This window comes from Dromiciops gliroides, chromosome 5, assembly GCF_019393635.1.
Source record: "Dromiciops gliroides isolate mDroGli1 chromosome 5, mDroGli1.pri, whole genome shotgun sequence".
NCBI classification, from domain to species: Eukaryota; Metazoa; Chordata; class Mammalia; order Microbiotheria; family Microbiotheriidae; genus Dromiciops; species Dromiciops gliroides.
The window spans coordinates 283,988,667-284,013,282 of NC_057865.1; the positions used below are offsets into that span (position 1 = coordinate 283,988,667).

Sequence of the window (24,616 nt, forward strand, 5' to 3'; positions counted from 1 at the left end):
ATCTTCCTCCTCCTTCCTCTTCTTTCTCTCCTTCCTCCTCCTCCTCTTCCTTTCTCCTTCATTCTTATTTTTCCTCCATTCTTATTCACCCTCTATCTCTTCTTCCATTCTTCTCATTCTCCTCCTGATCCTCTTCCTCATCATCATCATTCTGCCTCCTTCTCTGTGTTCATCTTTATCACCTTCATAATCTCTACTATCTTCTTCACCATTATCTTTCATCCTATCTCTATTCCTGGGATTTTATCCGCATTGAACACTACTGGTATGGAATCTCTCTCTATAAAATCAGATCTAGCACCTAGATTTAGAAAGTCGGCTGCCACCAAGAGTGGTTGAACAGTTTGCCCATGATCATATCCTTAGCATGTATCTGAAGCAAGACTTGAACCCATCTGACTCTAAGGCCACCTCTCTCTCTCCACTATACCTTAATAAATGCTGAATCAGGGGCAGCTAGGTGGCACAGTGGATAGAGCACCGGCCCTGGATTCAGGAGGACCTGAGTTCAAATCCGGCATCAGACACTTGACACTTACTAGCTGTGTGACCCTGGGCAAGTCACTTAACCCCCCAATGCTCCACAAAAAAAAAAGAAAAAAGAAATGCTGAATCAAATTGAATTAAAGAACAAGGACAGGAAGAGTTATCCCACCTGGAAAACAGTGTTCTAGTAATCCCGTGTGACCCTTCCTTCTGTGTATCTATACAGTTAAGAGGCCCATGGACCAGAGTCTTTCTCCATACATGTGCTTCCTACATTTTCCATGTGTGGATGGAACGCCAGGTACAGCATGACTGTGTGCTGCTAACCATTACTAACAGAGTGCTGTGTCCCCAATGGCCCAGCTTGTTAGAACAGGATTCCACAACTCTCCTGCCCTTCCAATTGAGTCAGCTGGCTGAGCCCTCAGGAGACTCAAGTAGAGCAGAGGCTGCATGACTGTCACAGTCCTGCCCTTTTCTCAGCTCCTCTCAAGGGACAGAGAGCCTGGCTTCTGAAGCTGCCATTTTGGTCACTCTGACACATCTGTACCTGAACCCACCTCTCTAAGGAGACGGTTGGCTTCTTGCCCAGGCAGAGACAAAAGCGCCAGTTTGTGGCTCCCCGTTGATGAATTCCAGGTGGCTACAAGAAGGCCTCAGTACAGAACTGACAAAATCCATTTGGGGGTACAATGTGCGGCCGCCATGGTCCAAACCTTCCAACTTCTCCCTTCCTCCCCTTGGGGCTCATCTTTTGCACAGCTTTTAACTGGTGCTAATTACATACATGCCTCTTACCTACAGAGACAATTCACTTTAAGCTTAAACAGATTTAGTTAGGGAGGCCACTAATTTCAATTCAATCAACATTTATCAGGCGGCCTCTCTGTGCTGGGGCCTAAGAAAACAAAGGAGAAAAAAATGAAATGGTCCCTGCCCTGCCCTCAAATAGCTTCTATTTGATTGAGGGGAAAGTGACTAAGTGAAATGAACAATGACAGCACCTGAATAGGGATACTGACAAAAACAATACCAGGTGAGAGACAGTGTGGTGTAGTAGACAGAGAATTGGCTTCCACATCAGGAAAATCTGGGTTCAAGTCTTCCCTCTGACAAATACCAGCTGTTTGATGCTAGGCAAATCACTTAACCTTTTGGTGCCCAAGGCAGTTCTTCAAGACCATAAACTGTGAAGCAGGTACAGAGAGGGAGTTTACTCACAAAGAGTTGACCATGCCAAAGAAACGACATACCTGGTCCCAAAAATGCACTTGGTAATTCTATGAAGGAGACACTAGCATCTGGGAGAGGAAAGAAGTGATCATGGGGCAGCTAGGTGGCACAGTGGATAGAGCACCGGCCCTGGAATCAGGAGTACCTGAGTTCAAATGCGGCCTTACTAGCTGTGTGACCCTGGGCAAGTCATTTAACCCCAATTGCCTCACTAAAAAAAAAAGTGATCAACAAAGGCCTTATGTTATCTTCTCTGTCCACTGATGGGGAAGACCAGTGAACAGAAATGACAAATCAGCTCACCCAGCATGTATTAAATGTCAGGCGCTGTCCAGGGTGCTGAGGATATAAGGACAGAAAGGCAACAGTCCAAGCCCTTAAGAGGCTTCCATTCTATTGGTGAATATGTTCAAATATGGCCAAAAAAGTGGTCGGTAGAACAGTGGGGCGGGGGGGGGGGGGAGGGGAGGCAGTAAAAGAACTAAAAGATGAAGGAGCAGAAGGAGGAAATAGAAGGGAAGGGCCTGAATAATCCAGACTCTAGCTAATCAGCCCCTGAATTGTTGAGAGTTGCCTGTACTTTGGGATATCCATTTCAGTAACTTTCCGAGGATCATAGGATGTAAGTGACCATAAATTTAGAGGTAGAAGAGACCTCAGAAGCCATCTACCCAATCCTCTCTTTAGAAATTTTATATTTAGGCCCAAGAAGGTAAGTGACCCTAGGGCAGCTAGGTGGCACAGTGGATAAAGCACTGACCCTGGATTCAGGAGGACCTGAGTTCAAATGTGACCTCAGACACTTGACATTTGCTAGCTATGTGATCCTGGGCAAGTCACTTAACCCTCATTGCCTTGCAAAAAAAGGTAAGTGACCCAAGGTCTCCCAGGTTATGGGTCACAGAGCTGGGACCGGGTCCTCAGACAATGCTTCTTCCACAACCACGTCACATTGCAAAACAACTGAACTCTCCAAAGATCCCTGGCTGCTGCAAGCACCTCATGCCCATATTTTAGGTATTAAGGGCACTAAACTTGTGGTTATTTATGGCTTCTTCATAGAGAGCTTTGTCAATGTGCCAGGAGCAATCATCTACTGCTATTGAATGGGGAATCCCTGTTTGCTAAAACCCGTGAGCTAAAGCAATAAAGGCAGTTATGTTTAGAAACTAAACTTGATTTTTGTCTGCTGTGACCCACAAAAAAACCTACTTTCTAATGGATGTTAAATAAACAGAACAAGACAGTGTGACTTAGATGGGGATCAGATCCCCGTTAATCAAACCTCTTTTCCCAGAGACCCCTTAGAAACCAGGCCTACTAAAATAGAACATGGGCAACTCTAGAAAGCCAGTCCTTGTCCCACTGGGATAAGAAAGAAGTTTTTTTCTTTTTTCTTTCTTTTCTTTTTTTTTTTCCTTTTTTTTTTTTTTTTTTTTTTTGGTGAGGCAGTCCCAAAGTGACTTGCCCAGGGTCACACAGCTAGGAAGTGTTGAGTGTCTGAGACCAGATTTGAACTCAAGTCTTCCTGAATCCAGGGCCAGTGCTTTATCCACTGTGCCACCTAGCTGCCCCCTAAGAAAGTAGTTTTTAATTTTTTTTTAATTTTGTGGGGCAATGGGGGTTAAGTGACTTGCCCAAGGTCACACAGCTAGTAAGTGTCAAGTGTCTGAGGCCGGATTTGAACTCAGGTACTCCTGAATCCAGGGCCGGTGCTTTATCCACTGCACCATCTAGCTGCCCCAGAAAGTAGTTTTAATGCCAAGTTCAGTTCCCTACAGAAGACTTGCTAACATTTCCAAAGGAAAAGAGGTTCCTCCCACCCTCACCCAGGACTTCACTTTCCTTAATGCTGAATGTGGAGACACTCAAATTGTGACAGACAGCTTAGGCCAGGCCCTGGGAATCCTCCAGCTCTGAACATTCGTGTCTCTCTTCCTTAGAATGAAGTGATCAGTCAGCAGCTATGCGTCATCTTTACTCATTGTTATGGGCCTTATCCCATCCCCAAACTGGTGGAGATAAAGCGTAAGCAGACTTCCCGTCTAGGTAAGTTACTACCCAGTTGCCTCTTTGCAACACGGAAGCAGAGAAGAGGATGTTTAGATAGAAGAGAGGGGAGGGGAGGGGAGGAAGGGAAACTAGATGGAGGGGAGGGGGTGAGAGAGGAAGGAAATACATCCACCTGCTTCTTTCTCTAAGCACATCCTTAGGAAGTTTTGCACCTGGAAGGAATATCATATGGAATATCTTGGCTAATTTGGCCAATCCCATGTGGACATTTTCATGACCATGAGGAAAAGGTAAACTAAGACTCATTGATCAAGAAATAAAAAGAGACTTGCTGGCAATCTCATCCACCTGAATTTTCTCATCTAGAGAAGCAGGACTTGGTTGTGATCGTGTCTGGTGCTTCTTTCTAGCTTTCATCTAGCTAAAATCACTGGACCTTGAGTCAGGAAGACCTGAGTTCAAATCCAGCTTTAAATACCTATTAGTTGTGTGATAGACAAGGTATTTATTCTGCCTGCCTCAGTTTCCTCATGTGCGTAATGAGGATAATAATACCCCCTACCTTGGTTGTCTATGAGGATCAAATGAGATAATAGCTGTAAAATGCTTTCCACACCTTAAAACACTATATAAATTCTAGCTATTAGCTAGCTCTGTTACAGCTATGATCCTATGAGAAATGAAGAAGAGCCTAAATTTCATTCTTACAGAAGAGAGTGATGGGAGAGATGTTTACCTTTCAAATCTCAAAACCAACTGGGTTCTGACTCTAGGTGAGGATTCAAAGGAAATACAGCATGTCTGCCCTCTGGCAGAGAGTAAACCGTTTAAGACTTCATATGAAAGAGTCTATGTCAGCAGCTTGGGTTTACCTTTGACTGAGTTCTGTTTCCCATCCCAGGTAGCGATCTGTGGCTTCAAAGACCAATCCCATAAGCACCATTTTCCCCATCAGTGAGCATACGTATTACAGAAAGTAAATCTTCTCTCTGCTCTGGACTAAAGCTTCTCCCCTGCTCCCTTTCCTTCTGTCTAGATCCTCATTTTCTCAACAACAAAGAGATGTCAGATGTTACCTTTCTGGTGGAGGGAAGACCATTTTATGCACACAAAGTGTTATTGTTTACTGCATCTCCCAGGTAAGTGCTTGGTCTCATTTTGGAAGTCAGTCTTGGTCATTTCTGAAGCTGGGACTGCAACCATTCATTTGTTTCCAGAAAGGAAAAGGGGGTGGGAGGAGATTTGTGGGCTAGATCACTTAGCAAGTGAGAGAATTGAGGACCCATGATCATGGGATCAGTCTCCTGAATGCCAGTGGAAAAAGATGGCATGCCTCCCACCTCTGGGCAGAGAAGTGACGGACTATAGGAGTGGGATGAGGCATGCATTGTTGGATATGGCCAGCTTGTGGACTGATCTTGGCTTTCTTGTGTGTGTGTGTGTGTGTGTGTGTGTGTGTGTGTGTGTGTGTGTGTGTGTGTGTGTGAGAGAGAGAGAGAGAGAGAGAGAGAGAGAGAGAGAGAGAGAGAATTGGGGTTAAGTGACTTGGCCAGGGTCACACAGCTAAGAAGTGTCAAGTTTCTGAGGCCGGATTTGAACTAAGGGCCTCCTGAATCCAGGACCAGTGCTTTATCCACTGTGCCACCTAGCTGCCCCTTGTGGACTGATCTTGCTTAATTGTATGTCCTTATTAAAAGAAAGGGCTCTGTGATGTGTGGGAGAGAGAGGAGTGTCATTAGGAAGTGTCAGCAATGTAAAGGAAAAAAACATTTAAAATATTTCAGGGAATATGTTTAATGTCATTGTACATATATAACTTATATCAGATTGCTCTCTGTCTTGGGGAGAGAAGAGAGGGAGGAAAATTTGGAACTAGAAATCTTATAAAAATTAATGTTGGAAACTATGCATTTAACTGGTAAATAATAAAATACTTTTATGATTTAAAAAAAGAAATATTAAGAGGAAAACAATAAAAACAAGCCATGGAGATAAAAAAATATTTCAGGGAAGGAAAGACAAAGCAAGAAATGGTAGGAAGTTAGGGAGGGAGGGAAGGAAGGAAGGAAGAATGGATTAGGGAGATTGATTGATTGATTGATTGATTGATTGATTGATTAATTTCTCACTAATTCAATTCGCACACCATAGAATTAGTCCAAATATTAGGGAAGCTTTATTGAACATTAACATTTTCACATGATTCATGGAATAGAACCCAGGGGGTTGCAGGGGTGGAAAGAGAGGAAGGGAAAGAGAGAGACAGAAAGAACAGAATTGATTTGTAGTCAGGACCTGGATTCAAATTCTACTTACTACTGTTGTGTGATTTCTTTGTCACAAAACCTCTCTGAACTTCTGTTTACTCATCTAATTTTTAAAAATAGTTTACAGGGGCAGCTAGATGGCGCAGTGGTTAAAGCACCGGCCCTGGATTCAGGAGTACCTGAGTTCAAATCCGGCCTCAGACACTTGACACTTACTAGCTGTGTGACCCTGGGCAAGTCACTTAACCCCCATTGCCTGCAAAAAACAAACAAACAAACAATAAAATAGTTTACAGATAAGGCCCATAGAATTCAAATTACTTGTTCCAAGTCACTCAGGCATTAGGTATAAGAACTCCGGTTTAACCTCTGAGGTCCCTTCCAACTCAAAGATTCTTTGAATTGTTTTCCCATATTATAGCCCTTAAAATACTTGAAGACAAGCATGATGTCCTTCCTTAAGACTTCTCCTTCAACTCATTCTATAATGTGGCAAGTTCTCTAGTCCTCAGGGCAATGGATTCTTTCCCAGGTCTGAGTTGGAGAGACCAACTTGTCTGACTCAAGACCAGTCCACCTTTCACACCACTGATGTTTGTCAAATACAGGGTATCCCCAAAGGTTTATTTAAGCTTAAAACTGCCCTAATACTTTTTGGGACTCCCCATAGGAGACACAAATGAGACATAATAAAAAGAGAATGTCTGATGCACATATAGGATGGATCAATGATCTCATCAGGGCAGGAATTTGTGGTGTGAGAACATCCCCCCTTCCACACCAATCACCACCCATCTATGACTGTAGATTAATCCTAGGGGCCCAGAGAGGTCTTTGACTTCTTACCCAAGCTCACACAATGAGTGGGATCCAAAGTGAGATTTAAACCCTAGTCTTCCTGATGACAAGCCATGCTCTCTATCAAGTCTGGTGTCTTATCTGTGTATTTCCAGATATTAGCATGGAGAAGAAGCAGCACTGCTCCATTTGGTCAGTAATCAGAAGAAGCCAGGTTTCTGATTGACTATGCTTTTCATACTTTTTTTTCTCTTGTTTAGGTTCAAGGCACTCCTGTCCACCAAGCCAACAAATGACAGCACGTGCATTGAGATCAATTATGTGAAATACCCCATCTTCCAGGTAACCTCACCATCCCCAGCACCAGGCACTTTCCAGCATGCACAGTACAAATGCAGTTGCCCCCCAGTTTTCCACTCTGACACTTAGTAGCTGTGTGACCCTGGGCAAGTCACTTCACCCTGTTTGCCTGTTTCCTCATCTGTCAAATGAGCTGGAGAAAGAAATGGCAAACCACTCCAGTATCTCTGCCAAGAAAAACGGGGTCACAAAGTATTGGACACGACTTAAACGAATGAACAATGAAAGTCTCCATTCATTCAGTGAAACAGCAATGGAAAGAATGCTGATTTTGGTATCACAACATACAGATATTGGAGATGAGAAGGAAGGGTTTCTAGGCAAAGGGGACAACCTCAGAGAATGTCTGGAATAGCAAGTATATGTCATCGTGTGAGAAGGCTAGAAAGGTGGAAGGTGGGCGGGAGGAGGCGGGCTAGGTTATGAAGGGCTTAGAATGCCAAGTAGCACTTTGTCCAGAAGGAAGGAAGGAAGGAAGGGAGGGAGGGAGGGAAAGAAAGAAAGAAAGAAAGAAAGAAAGAAAGAAAGAAAGAAAGAAAGAAAGAAAGAAAGAAAGAAAGAAAAGAAAGAGGGGCAGCTAAGTGGTGCAGTGGATAAAGTATTGGCCCTGGATTCAGGAGGACCTGAGTTCAAATCTGGCCTCAGACACTTGACACTTACTAGCTGTGTGACCCTGGGCAGGTCACTTAACCCTCATTGCTCTGAAAAAAAAAGAAAGTACTTTGTCCATCTGTCATCCCTCATGTGACTAGCCCATCTTCTCTTCCTAGTACACAATTTCTTGACATATTTCACCACCCCCTCTTTTACAAATAAAGAAACTAAGGCTCTGAGAAAGATTGAAGAATTTGCCCTTTGACACAGAGATAGTTAAGTGTAAGATATAAGACTTAAAATGAGGTCTCCTTAGCTTCAAGTCTGTCACTCTATCTACAACCTCAGACACTACTAGCTGTGTGACCCTGGGCAAGTCATTTAACCTTTGCCTGCCTCGATCTCCTCCTCTGTAAAATGGAGATCCTAATAGCAAATACTTCACTGAATTGTTGACAGTCAACAAGCATTTATTAAGCACCTACTATATTCCAGACACTATACTAAGTGCTGGAGAGTCAAAGAAAGGGGCAAAAGCACAGTTCCTGCCCTCAAGAAGCTTACATTTTGACAGTACTATAGAGGTTATCTTCTTGATGTTGTCACAGATGAGAAAACTGATTCCCCAGACAGTCACTCAGTCAGTAAGCATTTATTAAACTCTTATCGTGTCTCAGGCCCTGTGCTAAGCGCTGGGTATACACTACAAAAAAAAGGGCCAAAAAACCCAAACCTCATATCCCCTATCCTTTCAGGGCTCACGTTCCTACTCAGGAGACAGCACACTAACAACTATGTGCATGAAAGATGCATCCAGTGTAAATGGGAGGTCATTTCAGAGGGAAGGCACTGAGTGGACCATGGGGGGAGGCCTCCAGCCAAAGGTTAGGTCTGAGCTAAGTCTTGAAGAAAGCCAGGGAGGCTTCGAGGCAGAGGTGAGGAAGGGGAGAGATTGTTATGAGGATCAAATGAAATAACATGTGTCAAATGCTCTGGAAACCTTCACGGGCTCTCTAAGGGCTGCTCGCTGCTGTTATTATTCTGTTAGCTCAAACTCCTGTTCTGTAAAAGCCACATGGCCCAGAGGAAAGGCTCTTCTTGCCCAGCGGAGGTCCCAGAAGCCCTTGTGAGGTAGAACCTGACACTGGAAACATCCCTCCTACACACACACACACACACACACACACACACACACACACACACTAATCCGGGAACTCTATAAGTGCCTGTGACTATGCCATTGAGCACGGGGCTAATTGGGGAAGTTCATCATCATAAGTATTGGAAGAGCTGGCCCAGATTAATCATTGGGAGTATAATGGCTTTTGACGGGGCATAGGGTTCCCTGCCACATTAGCCTGAAGTTATAAAAGGAAGGGACGAGCTAGTGGGGCCCTGGGGATTTTCCTGACCCACCCGCCACCCCATAAAAGGAGCGACTGTGATTTGTGGCTCAAAATAGCCTGAGTGGAGCTGAAACAGGCCCTGGGGGAGGGTCCCAGGTGTCCTATTTATTTCACTTCCACACTGATGGGAGAATTTTAGTAAACAAAACTGTGCTTTTTGTCCCTGGGATGTTTTAGCACCATGTGAGATTGGGGGAAGGAGGGCACCAGAAACCTGAAGCTGAGCTGGTACCTGGGGCCCACGATGAACAGGAGTTTGAATGCCAGCCCCGATTGGGTTGGAGGCTGCCAAGTAAAACAGCCTGCAGATTGAGGGTCCTTGACTCCACAATCATTCAGCCCCCCTGCTGGAAGCTGTGAGGATGGCAGGTCAATTAAAATTCCTTCTCTCCAATCCAAAGTCCACCGTGCAAGAAAGAGACTGGCTTTGCTCCAGCTTTCCAAAGAATGCTGTGTTCCAGGAGAGTGGGCATCTGGGGTAGTGGCAAAGGCATTGAGCTTGCTGTTACTGGACTGTAGGGCCAACGGATTGAGCACTGTGAGGGCCCTTAGAGGACATCTAATCCCACCCCCTTATTTTACAGCTGAGGGAACTGAGGCCCAGAGAGGAGATGTAACAAATGATCATAAATCGAAAAGTGGAAGGGACTGCAGAGGCCCGTCTGGTCCAACTCTTTTATTTTACTATTGGGGAAACTGAGGCTCAACCCCCTTATTCACCAGATGAGGCCCAGACAGAGAAAGTGACTCGCTGATGATGAGCAAGGAGCCACGGCATGATTTGCACCCAGATCCTTTGACCCCAGGTTCATGGCTCCTTCATTAACTCCCTCATCCCCTCACTAGGGACCTGCCATGATTAAGGAAGGCAGCTCTCCACTCTATCTGGCCTTGACACTGACTAAATGTATGGCCCTGGGGGCAAAGGTTGCTGAGTTGATTGCCTTCATTGATGATCAGTCTACCAATCATACCACGACTTATGAAGAGCCAACAACCACAAAGACTAAGACGGTCCGCACTCTCAATGAGCTTCCCTTCTGGTAGGAGAGATAACAAATCCATATCTCAATAGATGCAGCATAAGCACAAAATGAATAAAAATAGAGACAAACTGGCTAAATACAAGACAGTTGGGGTGGTTGGAGGCTTTAGACAGAATCATAATGAGCTAGCATTTATACAGCACTTTCTACACATCAGGCACTGTGCTAAGTGCTTTATAAATATGATCCCATTTGATCCTCACAACAACCTTGTGAGGTAGGTGCTATTTTATAGATGAGGAAACTGAGGCAGACAAGTGACTTGCCTGGGGCTACACAGCTAGTAAGTGTCTGAGGCTAAATTTAAACTCTTGTTTGGAGTCAGTCTTCCTGACTCCAAATCTAATGCTCTATCCGTTGTCCCACCCAGATGCCTTTATCAGAAGATAATGCCTGGGTTTCATCCTAAGGAGAGGGACACTTTGAGGCAGAGGTGAGGAGGAAATGCATTTCAGATTTGGGGAACAGACAGGGCAAAAGCTTGGACACCAGAGATGGAGAGTCATGTGTGAAGAACAGAGAGAAGGCCAGTTTGACTGGCTTGCAGAGTGCAGCAGCAGGGGGAGTGGAGTCCAGTGGAATATCAGAGCCCGGGGCCAGACTCTGAAGGGCCTTAAAGGCTAAACAGAAATTTCTATTTTATTCCAGATGCAATAGGAAGCCACTAGAGTTGATTGATTCACACATTCATATCGACACAGAAGGGAAATTACTTTGGCAATGGTGTGAGGGATAAAATGGAGTGGGGACAGACTTGAGGCAGGATAACTCATTAGGAGGCTGTCTGAAAGAGATAAGGGCTTGAATTCAATGGGAGCTGTGGGAGTGGAGAGGAGGATCAGATGGAGGGATGGTTTAAAGATCTGGCAACGGATTAAATATGTGGGGCCACAAAGAAGAAGGCATTGCAGATAACACCAGCGCCATGAACCTGGGAGACTAGAAGGATGGTGGTGTCTTCTATAGGAAGAAGGAAATTTGGAAGAGGGGAGGATTTGTGGGGAAAATAATGAGTTCAGTTTGGGGACATATTGAGTGAAGAATTCTACGATCATCCAATTTGAAGTGTCCAATAAGCACTTGATGATACAGAAGTGAACATCAGGGGAGGAGCTGCTTGGTAAGCCAGCACCCCTTCACTTTGGCAAAGTCAAAAGATAAGGAGTCTGGGGTCCTAGTGCTACCAAGTGAGCTTTGCTGAGTAGTCCTCCATCACACTTGATCTCATAGCAGGTATCTAAGTCGACATTTCTGAGCCCCTGTAGTCTCTGTGGGGAATTAGGGTAGTCAGGGAGAAACCAGCAAACCCAAAAGATGTGGAATACCTGAGTCTGAGTGTTTGTCCATAACACTAAGCAAGTCACATAACCTCTATGACCCTTTGTCTCTTCATCTAGAAATGAAGAGAATAATGGCCCTGCAACATTCCCTCAAATGGCTTTTGGCAGGGGGAGGGACTTGATAAACAGTAACACTTGAGGAACATGAGCTGGTCCTAGAGTAACCAAGTTATTCCTGTTACACAGTTGCTAGTTATGAGTGTTACAGAGAGTTACTGAGGCTGACTGCCCAGCAATAACTGATTCTTGTTCCCTGTGCTGACGCCTAACAGGGGTTGAAGCCGGAAAGTTTGGTTACCATTTTTACAAAAGCCAAAGCTTCCCTTGGCAATGCGTGCTCAGGCCAAGAGGCAAGTGATCGGTGAACCCTGAACCCAGACACGCAGCAGGCACAGGCACGGACTAGGAGAGCTGTCTATATGCCCGGGTAGACATTTACCAGCAATGGCATCTGTCAGGGGCGCTGGGGAGTGGGGAGATCTCCCACAAAACAGATTGGGGTTGTTGGGGGGAGGGGTTTCTGCACACTTAGTCTGGTGATGCCTTCATTCATCAGAAGTGAGTTGTCTTGGCAGAGTAGGCCTATAAGTGGGAGCTGATTAGCCTGGATGTATTCAGTTGTTCATAGAATCCCAGCATGAAAGAGTTGGAGTAGGGAAGGCGTGGTCCTTAGAACAGCAAATGTCACCTGGGAGAGCCCTTAGCACAAAGAGGATCAAAGGTGGATGAGATCTTAGAACATAACATATTAGAGCTGGAAGGGGCATTGGAACACAATGTCAGGGGGCAGCTAGGTGGCCCAGTGGATAGAACACCAGCCCTGAATTCAGGGGGACCTGAGTTCAAATGTGACCTCAGACACTCGACATGTTCTAGCTGTGTGACCCTGGGCAAGTCACATAACCCTCATTGCCCCGCAAAAAAGAAAGGAAGAAAGGAACACAATGTCAGAGCCGAGAGAATCTTATACAGGGAACATCAGCACTAAAAGGGACTTAGAACATGGAATGTCAGTGCAGGGAGGAACCTTAGAAGAGAGAACATTAGAGGTGGGAGGAAGCTTAAGACATGGAATAGCAGAGCTGGGAAGGTCCTTAGAACAGGGATGTCAGACTCAGGATGGATCTTAGAAGTTGAGTTTTCAGAGCCATGGAATGTCAGAGGAATAGGGAACTTTAGAACATGGAATGTCAGACCTAAGGGTCTGGGAACACCAACTGCCTGAACTGGGATGGACCTGGAACGTTAGAATTTAGAATGTGAATGTCCCAAAAGACCTTAGGACCCAGAACATCAAAGCTGGGAAGGTCCTGAAAACATGGGCCTGTCAGAGCTGGAAGAGACTTGAATGATTTCCTAGTCCAGTCCTCCCTAATTTTACAAAAGAGGACATCAAGGCCCAAAGATAGACAGTGAGCCCTTAAGAAGGGCAGTGACTTGCCTAGGGTTACTTGCTGAGTTCATGCACAAAGCTGCCACTGGATAACCATGTGACCTGTGCTGACCTCTCTGGGAATCATTTTTCCTTTCTGTGAGAAGGGATGGGGGGCAGCCAGGTGGCGCCATGGATAAAGCACCGGCCTGGGATTCAGGGGGGGGACCTGAGTTCAAATCCAGCCTCAGACACTTGACACGTACTAGCTGTGTGACCTTGGACAAGTCACTTAATCCTCATTCCCCTGGAAAAAGTTTAAAAAAGGAAAAAAAAAGAAAAAGAGAAGGGATGAAAACATTCATCACCCATTCCCCCTCAAACCAAAGTTACAAGGGGTTGGAGGACAGGAATTGCAGCTCTCCTGGTGGTCCATATATTCCCCATGACAGTGTAGTGAGTGATCTTCCATGAGAAGGAGAAGGTCATTGTGAATGTCTCCCTGGGACTTCATAAAAAACCAAGTTTCCCATGAAGAAGATGTAGCATTGGGCTCCCCCATTCATTGTAGCTGATTTCTAAGTCATCCCAGGAAGGTGAGTCCAAATGCTGAGGCCACTCATGTCCAGCCATCATCTTAAGTGCCCTTTTGGCTCATCCGACCAAACCCCAAACTGGCATGAAGTAGAAAAAGGCTGTACAGCTTCAGATCTGGAGAACGTTGAGTCTCTGGTTCCTATTTTGCAGAAGAGGAAAGTGAGGCCCAGTGAAGAGAAAGCCCAAGGTCCCATGGCTTGTGTCAGAGTTAACAGGTGGAACTGGAGCTAGAACCCAAGCCCCTGACTCCTAGATTAGTGTTGTTTTTGTCACATCCCCAATTGGGTCCAAAGGAGAGAAAGAGGAAGAAGAAAAGCATCAGTGACATCATTGCCACCCTCTCCCACTTAGATCTTTGTGGTCTCAGTGAATCACACATGAATAATTAGCTGTTGGCCTTGACCTTCCCTTCTACTCTGTCAGTGAAGCATAGAGTAACAGAACTGGAGGAGACCTTGGACATCTGGGCCAAGCCAAACCTGTTTTACAGAGGAGAAGAGTAAGGGAGGCAAAGACTTGCCCAGAGTCACACAGGAATGGAATCTAAAACTGGAACAAATAGCTAATATAACCCCTCATTTTACAAATAGAGAAATTGAGATTCAAAATGATAGAATTGGGGCAGCTAAGTGGTGCAGTGGATAAAACACCGGCCCTGGATTCACGAGTTCAAATCTGGCCTCAGACACTTGACACTGACTAGCTGTGTGACCCTGGGCGAGTCACTTAACCCCCATTGCCCTGCAAAAAAAAAAAAAAAAAAAGATAGAATGACCTGTCAAGGTCACACAAGTGGCCACGGTTCAAAGGGACCTTAGGTCATGGCCAGATGGGACCCCAGAGGTCATCAAATCCCAAGTGTCTTTTTGTATGCCTCTTGAGACTCTCTAGGATCTATGAAGTTGATGGAGATTACGTTCTTAAAGGTGTACATGTGTGTATATATATATTCATTATTACCTGAATGATGTTGGACAAGGCACTTAATCTCCATGGGCCTCAGTTTCCTCATCCAGAAAATGAGAGAGTTGGATTGCATGGTCTTTAAAGTCCTTTCTAGGTGCCCCATCTTTGATCATAGAAATGGGTGGTGCCACCTCAGGCCAATAATCTGGCTTTGTTTGGGACTGATTAACAATCTATTTTTTTTTTCACTCTCTTCTAGCTGGTCATGCAATACCTTTACTACGGCGGTCCAGAATCCCTTCTTATTAAGAACAATGAGATAATGGAGGTTTGTGAAATTTCACCTAGGATTTCTCTAAGCCCGGGCTTCCGTTGGGTCATGTTTTGCTCTTGGGAAGGGGACCCCAGTGTTGTGGTCATTGGTGCCAATGTAGAAGGAGCAGGAACGTAGCTCAGATTCAGGAGGACCAGTCTGGGAGCTGTTCCAGTTCAGGAGAGAAGCTGTGGGTCTGGATTATGCTAACTGCTGCGAGATCAGAGTAACAGAGCAGATGTGACGAGCAGTAATGCCTCGGTGCTGCAGACAAACAGGAGCGCCTCTGGTTGGCAAGGATAGGCGCTTCCATTTGTTCTTTCAACAAACACCTGCTTGGCTCAAGGCACTGAATTATGTGCTTTGGAGTATACAGAGATGTATAAGACATGGTCCTTGCTGTCAGTCAATTAGCAAGCACTTATTAAGTGCCTACAGTATACCAGGCATTCTACAGCTGGGGAGTGAGCATAAAAAGACAAAAGTAAAATAGTTCTTAACCTCAAGGCACTTACATTTGATTAGAGGATATGATGTATTTGTTTAAGTACATACAAAATAAATGCAAGGTCATTTGGGGAGAAGGTAAGGAGCTTATACTTGTAGGGGGCCTCTCTTAAGAGAATGACTAGGTTGCTACATGGGACCAGAAATAAACACAGTTGGAGAAGATTTCTTCCTATACATCCATATATAGATATAGAGATGTGTATATACATGTGTGTATGTGTATGCATATGTGTATATATGTATATGTGTGTATTGTGTGTATATGTGTGTAGATTTATGTTTATATTTATACATATTATATATGTGTATATGTCATATGTATGTGTGTATAATATATGCATGTACATATACAAAATATGCCTGTATACATATAGGTGTATGCATATGTATATTATGCACAGCTGCATATATGTATGTGGCAGCTAGGTAGCACAGTGGAAGAAATACATTTGTGTGTATATGTTGGGTCACACAAAAAGAAGCCTTCTCCAAATGTATTTATATCTGGACCCCACATGGAAACATAGATGTTCTCTTAAGAGAGGTCCCTGACACACACATGTATCTAGGTATGTGTGTATACATATATGTATACATAATATATAACCTAAAATAGGTATCATATATACTTCTGCTATGCATTATATATGTGTGTGGGTACACATACACAGAGAAACACACCCATATAACGTACAGCAGAGGTGTCAGACTCATTGTTTTGACCAGCAAAACTCCCAAGTGCAGCCTGAACCAGATTAAAATGTAATTGGGAAATGCTTAACAAAACAAATAAAATTACAATACAATATAGATAATCTTAATGTGTGGTTTTCTAAGACAATATGCAGCCCACAAGGATCCACATCTATTTGAGCGTGACTTTACCGTTGTACAAAAATAGACAAAATAGAAGCCAGTGTGTGAAAAACACAAATCAATAGAAGAGTTCAAAAGAGGGAAACAGAACTGCGTCCTCTTGGTTCAAGGCAGGCTTCCTGGAGACATGGGCCTTTGAACTAGGTGGAATGTCAAGATTAAGGGAATTGGACTTTGGTTGGTAGACACTAAGGGACAATTGAAGGTTTCTGGGTACTGGAATGAGAAGATCAAAGCATTGCCTTGATGATGTTTTTTTAGGATGAATTAGAGGGGAGAGGAAGAAAGGAGGTGGGTAGACCCATCGGGAGGCCATGGAAATAGTTCAGGTGGGAGTTGATAAGAGCCTGGCCTAGGATGGTAGCTATAAGAACAGAAGGAAGGAAAAGGGTGCTTCGAGGAAAGACTCAACAAATGAAGCGGATTCGATGTGAGCAGCAAGGGCAAGGGAGCAATCAGAGGTGGCACTGAGGTTCTTTTATTTATATTGAGAGCCCCATTCAAGGTAGCATGACTGATAGCGTGTGTGTGTATGTGTGTGTGTGTGTGTGTGTGTTTTATTTCAGCTCCTATCTGCCGCCAAGTTTTTCCAGCTCGAAGCTTTGCAGCGGCATTGTGAGATCATCTGTGCAAAAGGGATCAACACAGACAACTGTGTGGATATATACAACCATGCCAAGGTAATGCCCACAGCCCCTTTCCCGGGTGCAAAGGACAGAGGACTCTTGTTTCTTCGAACACACTAGGACTGTCTGGGTGATTTTTCTTAGCAGACTTAGATGCCCCAGAGAGGGGCATCCTATCCTCATGATATCCATGTCCTCGGATCTGTTCTTGCCCCTGGGGCAGAGGAAAGGCACCCCATGGCCTAGAGCAGGGGTGTCGGCCCCCTCTTTGAGGTTGACACCATTGCCCTAGAAAGTCACCTCTCGCCCTCCATGGGGAAGGCATTAAGGAGAAGGTAGGAGATAAGGAAACAGAACCTGAGCTGGGGGAGGAGACAGATACGGGCACAGATCATGGCACTATTGACCAGCACAGTGCCAGGAGGAAAAGGGGGAGGGGGAAGCAGCAGCTGCTGAGGGCAGGGGACTGGGCCTACCTCCACCACCCCTGGGGAGGAAGCCCACATGCCACCCTGGTTCCTTGGGACAAAGCCCTGATTGCCCGGAGCACGGTGTCTGACACATAGTGGGTGCTATATACATCCTTATTCCCTTTCCCCTCTCCTTCTCTAGTTAGGATTCTTGGCTCATAGTAGATTCTTTGTAAATGCTTGTTGATTGATTGATTGAATACCATACCCTGAAGGGAGGAGAGAGGGGATCCCTGCTGTTTACTAGCCTTGACACCTTAATCATCCCTTAATGTCTTTGGGCTTCTGCTTCTTCCTCTATAAAATGAAATGGTTTGACTAGATGATCTCTCGGGTCTCGTCCAGTTCTAAATCAGTGATCCTCTGAGGCAGGATCTGACTTTGAACAAGCCACTTGTCTCTGGGCCTCAGTTTCCTCCTCTGTAAAACAAGAGGGTTGGGTTAGGTGGCCTCTAAGGGTTCCTTCCTGCTCTAGGTCTGTGACCCTCTCCTCCTATGATCCATTTTTAGACCTGTCTGCGGCTCTAGAAAAAGCAATTGCCCATCATCTCCATCATTCCCCCACTCCAAACTAGGCTAAACTCCCAAACAGCCAGAAGCCACCTACCTGAGACCCTCAGCAAACCAGGGGATATGGCACTTAATAACCAGAGACCTAGAGAGAGCTTTCCTTATCAGCTGTGGGAAGGGACAGTTTCGTTTTTTGTCTGAGTTCAGATCAAATGACAATTAAATAGGCTGGTAGCAGACTTAAAAAAAAAAAACCCGAAACCCTAAGCTTGCTCTCTCATTATCTTTCTTCTTCCCTCCTCTCTCCTCTCTTTTCTCTCTCTCTCTCCTCCCTCCCTCTCTCCCCCACCCCCACAGATCTATCTTCCCATGTACCATCATCTACCTATCTTTCTAGCTCTTTATTTTTCTATTTATTTTTTGTTTTTTTTTAATCTGCCCTTTTTACTTTTTTTTCTTTCCTTCTTCCTTCCCTTTCTTTCTTCTTCCCTTTTTCTTCCTTCCATCCTTTTTTTTCTTTCCTTTCTTTCTTCCCTCCTTTCCTTCCTTCCTTCCTTTATCTCCTCTGTCTGTCTTTTATAAACATTTATAAAGATACTCTAAATACTAAAATCAGGATTAACAGATCTGAGAGATGATAATCTGGAACTAAGACTGTTGGGACATTCTGTATTTGATCTGTGAGGTCAAGGTTAGAGTTCACCACTGGAATTTAATGAGTAGAGGGGCTGCACGATCAGACCTGTGCTTTAGGAAGATCGCTCTGACACTCTGGCCACAGTAGAGAGAGACTTGAGGCAGAGAAACTAACCAACATCTATTGTCCGAGTCCAGGCATACTCAGTCTCTTGCCTTCAAAGACAAATTCTGTTGAGTTTTCAGTGGAAAATCCCTTCCCTTTATGTAACTCCCACAGCAACAACATATTATGGACAAGATGCTTCTTTGCAACCCAGTACGATCTGTAATGGGGCTGTAGTCACCCCCATTTTACATAGGAGGTCACTGAGGCTGAGGGTCATAGTGAGATACCAAGGAAGTGCCAGAGTCAGCACTTTCCACCATCATCCTCTCCTCTCCTGCTGATCCTTTTCCCCCATAGCATCAACATTCCTCTGCCAGCCCATAATCCAGCTTCACGTGGATTCCATTACTGGCAGATGGAACTCCAAGTGGAGAATCGTTTAATAAGGACTGTGGGATGGGGGAGGGAAACCAGCCCTTGGCCTTGAACCTTAGGAAACATGAGGAGGCAGATACAAATAGCCACATTCCAAATGTCAAGAAGAACCCCAACAATATTAAATCTAACCCCTTGTGACAACTTTCCATAAAGGATGAGGCCAACAATGAGTTCATTTTAGCAATCCTGATTTTCCAACAAAGCTGTCCAGAATTAGGGAGACTACATCTTTTAGCACATTTTCTTTATTTACAAAGAAGAGGGCTGTGTTGGTAAATGTTTAACAACCAGCTTTCTATGGGGGGTATGGGGAGGTGTCTGCACAACACACTTTTAGGCTTAACTTGCATTATTAACATTTTTCTCCATCACTTTCTTAAGTTTAGATAATGAACAAAACAATCCATCCAGCCCCAATTTATCACATTTGCTGATTTCCAAGATGGAAATAAATGCTCCCTCTGAACATTTGACAATTGGCTCTCTGGTATGAGCTGGCTCTAGCTCATACTCCTGCAAAAAAGCAAGCAAAGAGGGTGAGGAAGGCTAGGATGACCAGGATCCCAATAATAATAATAATGAGAGGGAGCAGTTTGGTGGTACACTGGATAAAGCACTGGCTCTGTGTTCAGGAGGACCTGAGTTCAAATCCAGCCTCAGACACTTGGCACTTACTAGCTGTGTGACCCTGGGCAAGTCACTTGACCCTCATTGCACCGTGAAAAAAATAAAAAATAAATAAATAAAGGAGTGAGAAGTCTGTAGAAGATATGTGACATAATGGACAGAATTCTGGATTTATAGTCAGAGGTGGTTGTTTCAGTCATGTCTGACTCTTTGCGACCCCATTTGGGGATCTCAGCAAAGATACTGGAGTGGTTTGCCTTTTCTAGCTCATTTCACAGATGAGGAAATTGAGGCAAACAGAATACAGTGACTTGCCCAGGTCATATAGCTGATAGGTTTCTAAGGCTGGATTTGAACTTCAGTATTCTGGACTCCAGACCCAAAGCTCTAGCCACTATGCCACCTTGTTGCCCCGTAGTCAGAGCACCTAGGTTCAAATCCTGGCTCTGTAGCTTTGTAACTGTTGGATTGGAGAGAGGGCTGGACTAGACAGCACTTAAAGCTCCCCCTCTCTCTAATACTCTGCATGATTCTATGGATCTAGCAGGGAGCTCTAGGCTGGGACTCAAGGGGTCTGGGTTCTAATCCTGCCTCCTCCACTAGCTGGGTGGCCTAAAGAAAGTAATTTCTCCACTCAGCCTGGCTTCTCTCACCTGCACAGTGAAGGGCTGGCATTAGCCGGGCTCCAGGATCCTTTCTGACTCCGCAGTTTTATGAGTCTGTAAGGACCCAGTCTCCTCTCGGGCAGGCTAAGTTAATGGCCGTACTAATTCATTGAAGCCATTAGGATACCACTGAGCACCTTTCCGGTTTTATGTCCTAAATGACACATCCCTTTTGCTTGCAGATGGTTGGCTCAGTGGGTTAGCCCTGTGCTAATGAGGCCAAGGTCATGGGCACGCTTCCCATCTAGGCTAGGAAACCACACACTTTTTTTTAAAAAACCAAATCTGTCATTAATGATTTCTTCTTTCTTGGGTCATTGTCATATCTTGGCGTCTCTCCCCCGCCTTTGCCTCGCCTGCCCGGGAGAGAAGGATGCCCCATTGTTACTTAGCAAAGTAAATGAACACGCTGGCCAGGTTAGAAAACATATGCTTCATTTCTGCCCAGTCTCTGCCAGGAAGAAAGCTAACAGCATCCTACACATAGGGCTGGAAAGGACCTTAGAAACCTCCATTTAGTCTGATTTCCTCAAATGAGGAAACTGAGGCCCAGAGAGAAGGGACTTGTCCAGGGTCACACTGGTAGGATCATAGATATAGAGGCCCCCTAGTCAGACCCCATAATTTTACAGTTAGGAAAATGAGGCTCAGGGGCAGCTAGGTGGTTCAGTGGATAAAGCACCGGCCCTGGATTCAGGAGGACCTGAGTTCAAATCCGACCTCAGACACTTGACACTTACTAGCTGTGTGACCCTGGGCAAGTCACTTCACCCTCATTTCCCCACACACAAAAAAGAAAAAGAAAAAAATTAGGCTCAGTCTCTTCATTTATTGTGGGGGGGGGTGGAGTAGGTGACCTCCAAGGTCCCTTCCAGATCTAGGCTTGTGTTTCTATAAATCCCTCCCCTTGCTGGCCTCAGTTTCCCCATCTGTCAAATGAGGGTATGGAGGAGATGGCCTCCAAGGTTTCCTTTAGACGTAAGGGTCACACTTATGGGCTTCTTTTCCTCTTTTCCCAGTTCCTCGGTGTCACAGAGCTCTCGACCTACTGCGAAGGCTACTTCCTCAAGAACATGATGGTCCTCATTGAGAATGAAGCCTTCAAGCAGCTTTTGTATGATAAAAACGGAGAAGCGTCAGGTCAGGATGTGCTCCAGGACTTGCAGAGGACGTTGGCAATCAGGATACAATCCATTCACTTATCCTCTTCCAAAGGCTCTATTGTATAAAGCCCTGAGTCGAGAGGGCACTCCAACGGGACCTCACAAGCCCTCCGGGCTGTGTCAGCTTCCAATGAATACACACTATTCCAACTGGCATGTTCTTGTCTGGACCCAGGAGCTGTCTCTGCTGTCCTGGCTCCTCCTAGCTCGGTGACTGTGTACAGCTCTCGTGCATTCCTGACACCAACAAGATCTTGCTGATCATTGGCTAGTGACTGGGTCCTGCTTATGAAGTCCAGTGAGGGGACCATGGAGCTGGGAGCCCACTCTGAGCATCCCTTGAAGCACACACCCATTTGTGCTGGGGACCACTGATGGAAAGACACCCAACCGGAGATGGTTGGGCTTTACAATGCCTGATGAAGAACAGTCTAGTACCCACCCCTAAGAGCATCCCTGTATGTGCTTCAGAGACCAGTGGTTGCAGGTTTAGTGAGATTCCATCATGTCTGAGAGATGGTTGGGACTGTTGCTATCGTGAGGAACAGTCTTGGCAAATTTTTAGGGGTGGGGACTTTTTAAAAATATATATTCATAAAAAAATGGGATAGCCTTGTAGTTTAAAAATATATTTCTAAAAAGCTTAAAAGTTCCTTTTCAACAGAATTATGTATAAGGATCCAAGTTTGGGATTTTTCCTTTTTTTTTTTAAAGGTTAAAGGTACTCCCTGTGTCAGTGCAAAAAACGAGATTTTCACCGGTGTTGTTTATCAGCTGGTTTAATCTTGCCTCGCCAACCACAGTGACACACAAGAGGTACACTGCCAACAACCACCTCCAGTTCTGCCATTGAAGAAACAACCCTGCATGCTAATTGTTATTTGGGGTTCAAACAGAGGAGCATCTTCTCCTCTGGCCCACCAAAGCCTTTGCATGGGGCTGGACCTGGGCCACATGATATCCACGCTACATAGTTGCCAAGGATTCCACGGGACAACGTCGTCTCCCACTCCACCACCATGTTGTGAAGCCAGTGCTGCCCATTTCTTTTCCTGGTGGAGCATCGTAGTGCAATGGTTTCCGTGGAATCGCATTGGTAGAAACTGAATTTTGAGGGAAGCCAAGGGTGTGTTGGGGGGTGGGAAGAGGCTTGGGGGAGGGAGGGAGAACATTAGAGCATTCAGCATTTATCCCAGGGCTCTCTCATCTTCTAGTAAGATATCAGTACTTTGCTACCAACCAGAGAGTGCAACTATGTTAGACTATTTGTTACGACTAAATATGTAAAATAGAATGATTCCCCACTACATCCCAAGAATGGACGGTCTAGGGTTCTCAATCATGGACGTTTACTGCTGGGCTTCAGTTTCCTTTGCAAGTCAGTAGCTAGCAAGAGAGATGGGTGAGGGTCCATGATGACTCCTCAGTCCCTTTCACACATCCTTGTTTTGAAATATACAAAGACACTTCACCATCGGGGTGACACAATGACATCACCCTCTTCCTCTCCTAGCATGCCTCTTCAGGAATTACCACCCGCCCCCCAGACTCTCTTTCAGAAAAGCTTTGTAGCGCGAGGGCATTTTGGAGTTCATTGCTCAGAATGTTCGATGTCAGTGGTCGCTTCGTGTTTCCACTTCCTGGCATGCCCAGGCCTCCCGCTCCCAGTCCCAGGTGTTAGCCGCCCGTCGGCTAGGAATCGACTTGTTGACATCGATGTATCAATCCTCTCTTCTGCTCGGTCATTTGGAAAGCCCCTCAGGTTCCCTCTGAGCAAGAGGGGGAGAATAAAATTGCTTCCTGCCCATCCCAGGTCAAGATAGATCCATAGCATGTGATTCGGCAGGAAGCCTCCCACCTCGTCTGTGTCCTCAAAGATGCTGTGTGAGATGTGCCGCTCCCGGTGATTTCCTGTCCTTGAATGTCAAACGCTAGAGCAGAGCAGCCCGGCCTTGGCTTGTGTGATGGCAACCCTCCTTCCCCACCCCACCCCTGCCCCCAGTGGTGTTTATGTTCGAGCTTGGTGTGCTTTCTCTGTCATTAAAGCAAACATAATTTTTCCATGCTGTGATCATTTGTGTGGTGTGCAACTATCCTGAGGGGCCACTCCAAGTTGGCCTGCTCTTGATACAGACTTGAAAATCCTCCCTTGAAAATAAAAATGTCCCTTGAAAAGCTGTGGGAGGTGACCATTGGTATAAACCGGGCCTTCGAAGAACTGGGTCTTAGAGAAGGAGGGGAATCGGAGTCTTCCTCTCTTACTCAGGTTCTGGGCCTTTCAGACACAGTCCCATCCACTTTTTTTTTTGTTTTGTCGGGGCAATTGGAGTTAAGTGACTTGCCCAGGGTCACACAGCTAGTGTCTGTCAAGCGTCTGAGGCCAGATTTGAACTCAGGTACTCCTGAATCCAGGGCCAGTGCTTTATCCACTGCACCACCTAGCTGCCCCCAGTCCCATCCACTTTTGTCCCATCTAGTCCCCACCGTCAAGTCAGCAAGCATTTATTAAGCACTAACTATGCCAATCACTGTGCTAAACGAGGGGAGGGGGGAGGTCAGAGAAAGGAGCTATCAAGGAGCTCACGGTCTCATGGGGGACACAACACATAAATATGTATAGGCAAGATGTATTTGGGGTACACAGGAGGTGACCTCAGAGGGATGACGCTAGCATAGGTGAGTGAGCCAGTCCGAGTGGGTCTGGAGCAGATTTTTGAGGGAAGTGAGGAGGCAGGGGTGGGGAGGCACAGAAACGACATGGAGTTGAGAGAGGTCCCTGGATCATAGACTATGGGGAGAAGAGTAACAAGTGTGAGGAGACGGGACAGGTAGGAAGGGGATTAAGAGTGAAATGGAAGGTTTTATAGGGGGTGTCTGTCCCATAGAAGCTTAAAACTCTACTAACACTTTTGGGACACCGTATTTGATCTGGGGGATAAGAGGGAGCCACGGGGACTTAATTAGTAGAGGGGAGACATGATCAGACCTGCTTTAGGAAGATCACTGACAGCTGGAAAAAGAATGGATAGCAGTGGGGAGAGACAAGGCAGAGAATCCAGCTAGCAGCTATTGCTCTAGTCCAGGCACGAGATGATGAGGAATCCCTAGAAGGACAGATGAATCAATGAATGTAGAGAGACAGTGGTAGGCAGGTACCATAAAGTCAAACAGGTAGCTTACATTTTTTTTTTTTTAGTGAGGCAATTGGGGTTAAGTGACTTGCTCAGGGTCACACAACTAGTAAGTGTTAAGTGT

The 24,616-nt window shown here is 45.4% G+C and overlaps 1 protein-coding gene across 2 annotated transcripts in view; it reads left to right on the forward strand.

Annotated features, from left to right (window-relative positions):
• The window catches only part of BTBD11 (BTB domain containing 11), a 306,362-nt gene extending 282,938 nt beyond the window's left edge, over window positions 1-23,424 (forward strand). For both annotated transcript variants that reach the window (XM_043968397.1, XM_043968398.1), the window contains 6 exons: window positions 3,663-3,768; window positions 4,769-4,871; window positions 7,058-7,139; window positions 14,678-14,746; window positions 16,684-16,797; window positions 21,218-23,424. In XM_043968397.1, the coding sequence (XP_043824332.1) occupies window positions 3,663-3,768; window positions 4,769-4,871; window positions 7,058-7,139; window positions 14,678-14,746; window positions 16,684-16,797; window positions 21,218-21,427 (684 nt within the window). In that variant the 3' untranslated portion in view covers window positions 21,428-23,424. The remainder of the gene's footprint in view (window positions 1-3,662; window positions 3,769-4,768; window positions 4,872-7,057; window positions 7,140-14,677; window positions 14,747-16,683; window positions 16,798-21,217) is intronic.
• Window positions 23,425-24,616: the final 1,192 nt, after the last annotated feature.